Consider the following 661-nt stretch of genomic DNA (forward strand, 5'->3'; position numbering starts at 1 on the left):
GAGAGAGAGAGAGACGGGGGCCGGTGAGGAGGGGTGCGCCCCCCCCCCACAGTCCCGCCTCCCGGCTTGCCCCGCCCGCCGCCTCACCTGCCCCCAGTAGCAGGAGCAGCAGCCCCACCGGAGCCATCTGAAGCCGGAAGCTGCCCTGGGCTGGCCCCTCTCGGCCGCCGTCTGTCTCTCCCTCGGCCACCGTCATTGCGCGCGCGCGCACACACACGCACAACACACACCCCGGAAGCGGAAGCGAGGCCGCGGGGGTGGGGGCGGTTAGGGTCGGGGGTTCCCTTCCGGCCAGCCTCGATGGGTCGGAGCCGAGGGCGCCGGGCGGCCGGGGGGAAGGCCCCGGCGGCGGGGGGGCAGCGGCGGCGGCTGCGGCAGGAGGAGGAGGAGGCGGCAGGCCGGGGGGCTGCTGGGCCGCCGGGAGGGGAGGATGGGCCGCCTCCCTTCCCCGGGGCAGCCTCGGAAGCCGGCGAGGGGGAGCGGGAGGAGGAGGAGGAGGAGGAGGGGACGCGGCCGCCGCCCTCGCCCTGCCCGGTGGCGGCCATGTGGGACTTGGCGCAGTGCGACCGGCGGCGCTGCACGGGGCGGCGGCTGGCGCGGAAGGGGCTGGTGCGGACGCTGCGGCTCGGGCGGCGCTTCGGGGGCCTCGTCCTCAGCCCCC

The 661-nt window shown here is 78.2% G+C and overlaps 2 protein-coding genes across 2 annotated transcripts in view; one reads left to right on the forward strand and one right to left on the reverse strand.

Annotated features, from left to right (window-relative positions):
* GNPTG (N-acetylglucosamine-1-phosphate transferase, gamma subunit) overlaps positions 1-218 on the reverse strand; it is a gene marked incomplete at its 5' end in the record, with an annotated part of 8,959 nt that extends 8,741 nt beyond the window's left edge. The window contains one exon of the mRNA XM_015406347.1: positions 88-218. Coding sequence (XP_015261833.1) covers positions 88-218 — 131 coding nt within the window. The remainder of the gene's footprint in view (positions 1-87) is intronic.
* A 33-nt stretch (positions 219-251) lies between these two features.
* Positions 252-661, forward strand: part of TSR3 (TSR3, 20S rRNA accumulation, homolog (S. cerevisiae)) — a 5,194-nt gene continuing 4,784 nt past the window's right edge. Inside the window, exon 1 of the mRNA XM_015406343.1 lies at positions 252-655. Within this exon, the coding sequence (XP_015261829.1) occupies positions 301-655 (355 nt within the window). The 5' untranslated portion in view covers positions 252-300. The remainder of the gene's footprint in view (positions 656-661) is intronic.

The sequence above is a fragment of the Gekko japonicus genome, unplaced genomic scaffold, assembly GCF_001447785.1.
Source record: "Gekko japonicus isolate JY-2015 unplaced genomic scaffold, Gekko_japonicus_V1.1 scaffold2243, whole genome shotgun sequence".
Taxonomy (NCBI): domain Eukaryota; kingdom Metazoa; phylum Chordata; class Lepidosauria; order Squamata; family Gekkonidae; genus Gekko; species Gekko japonicus.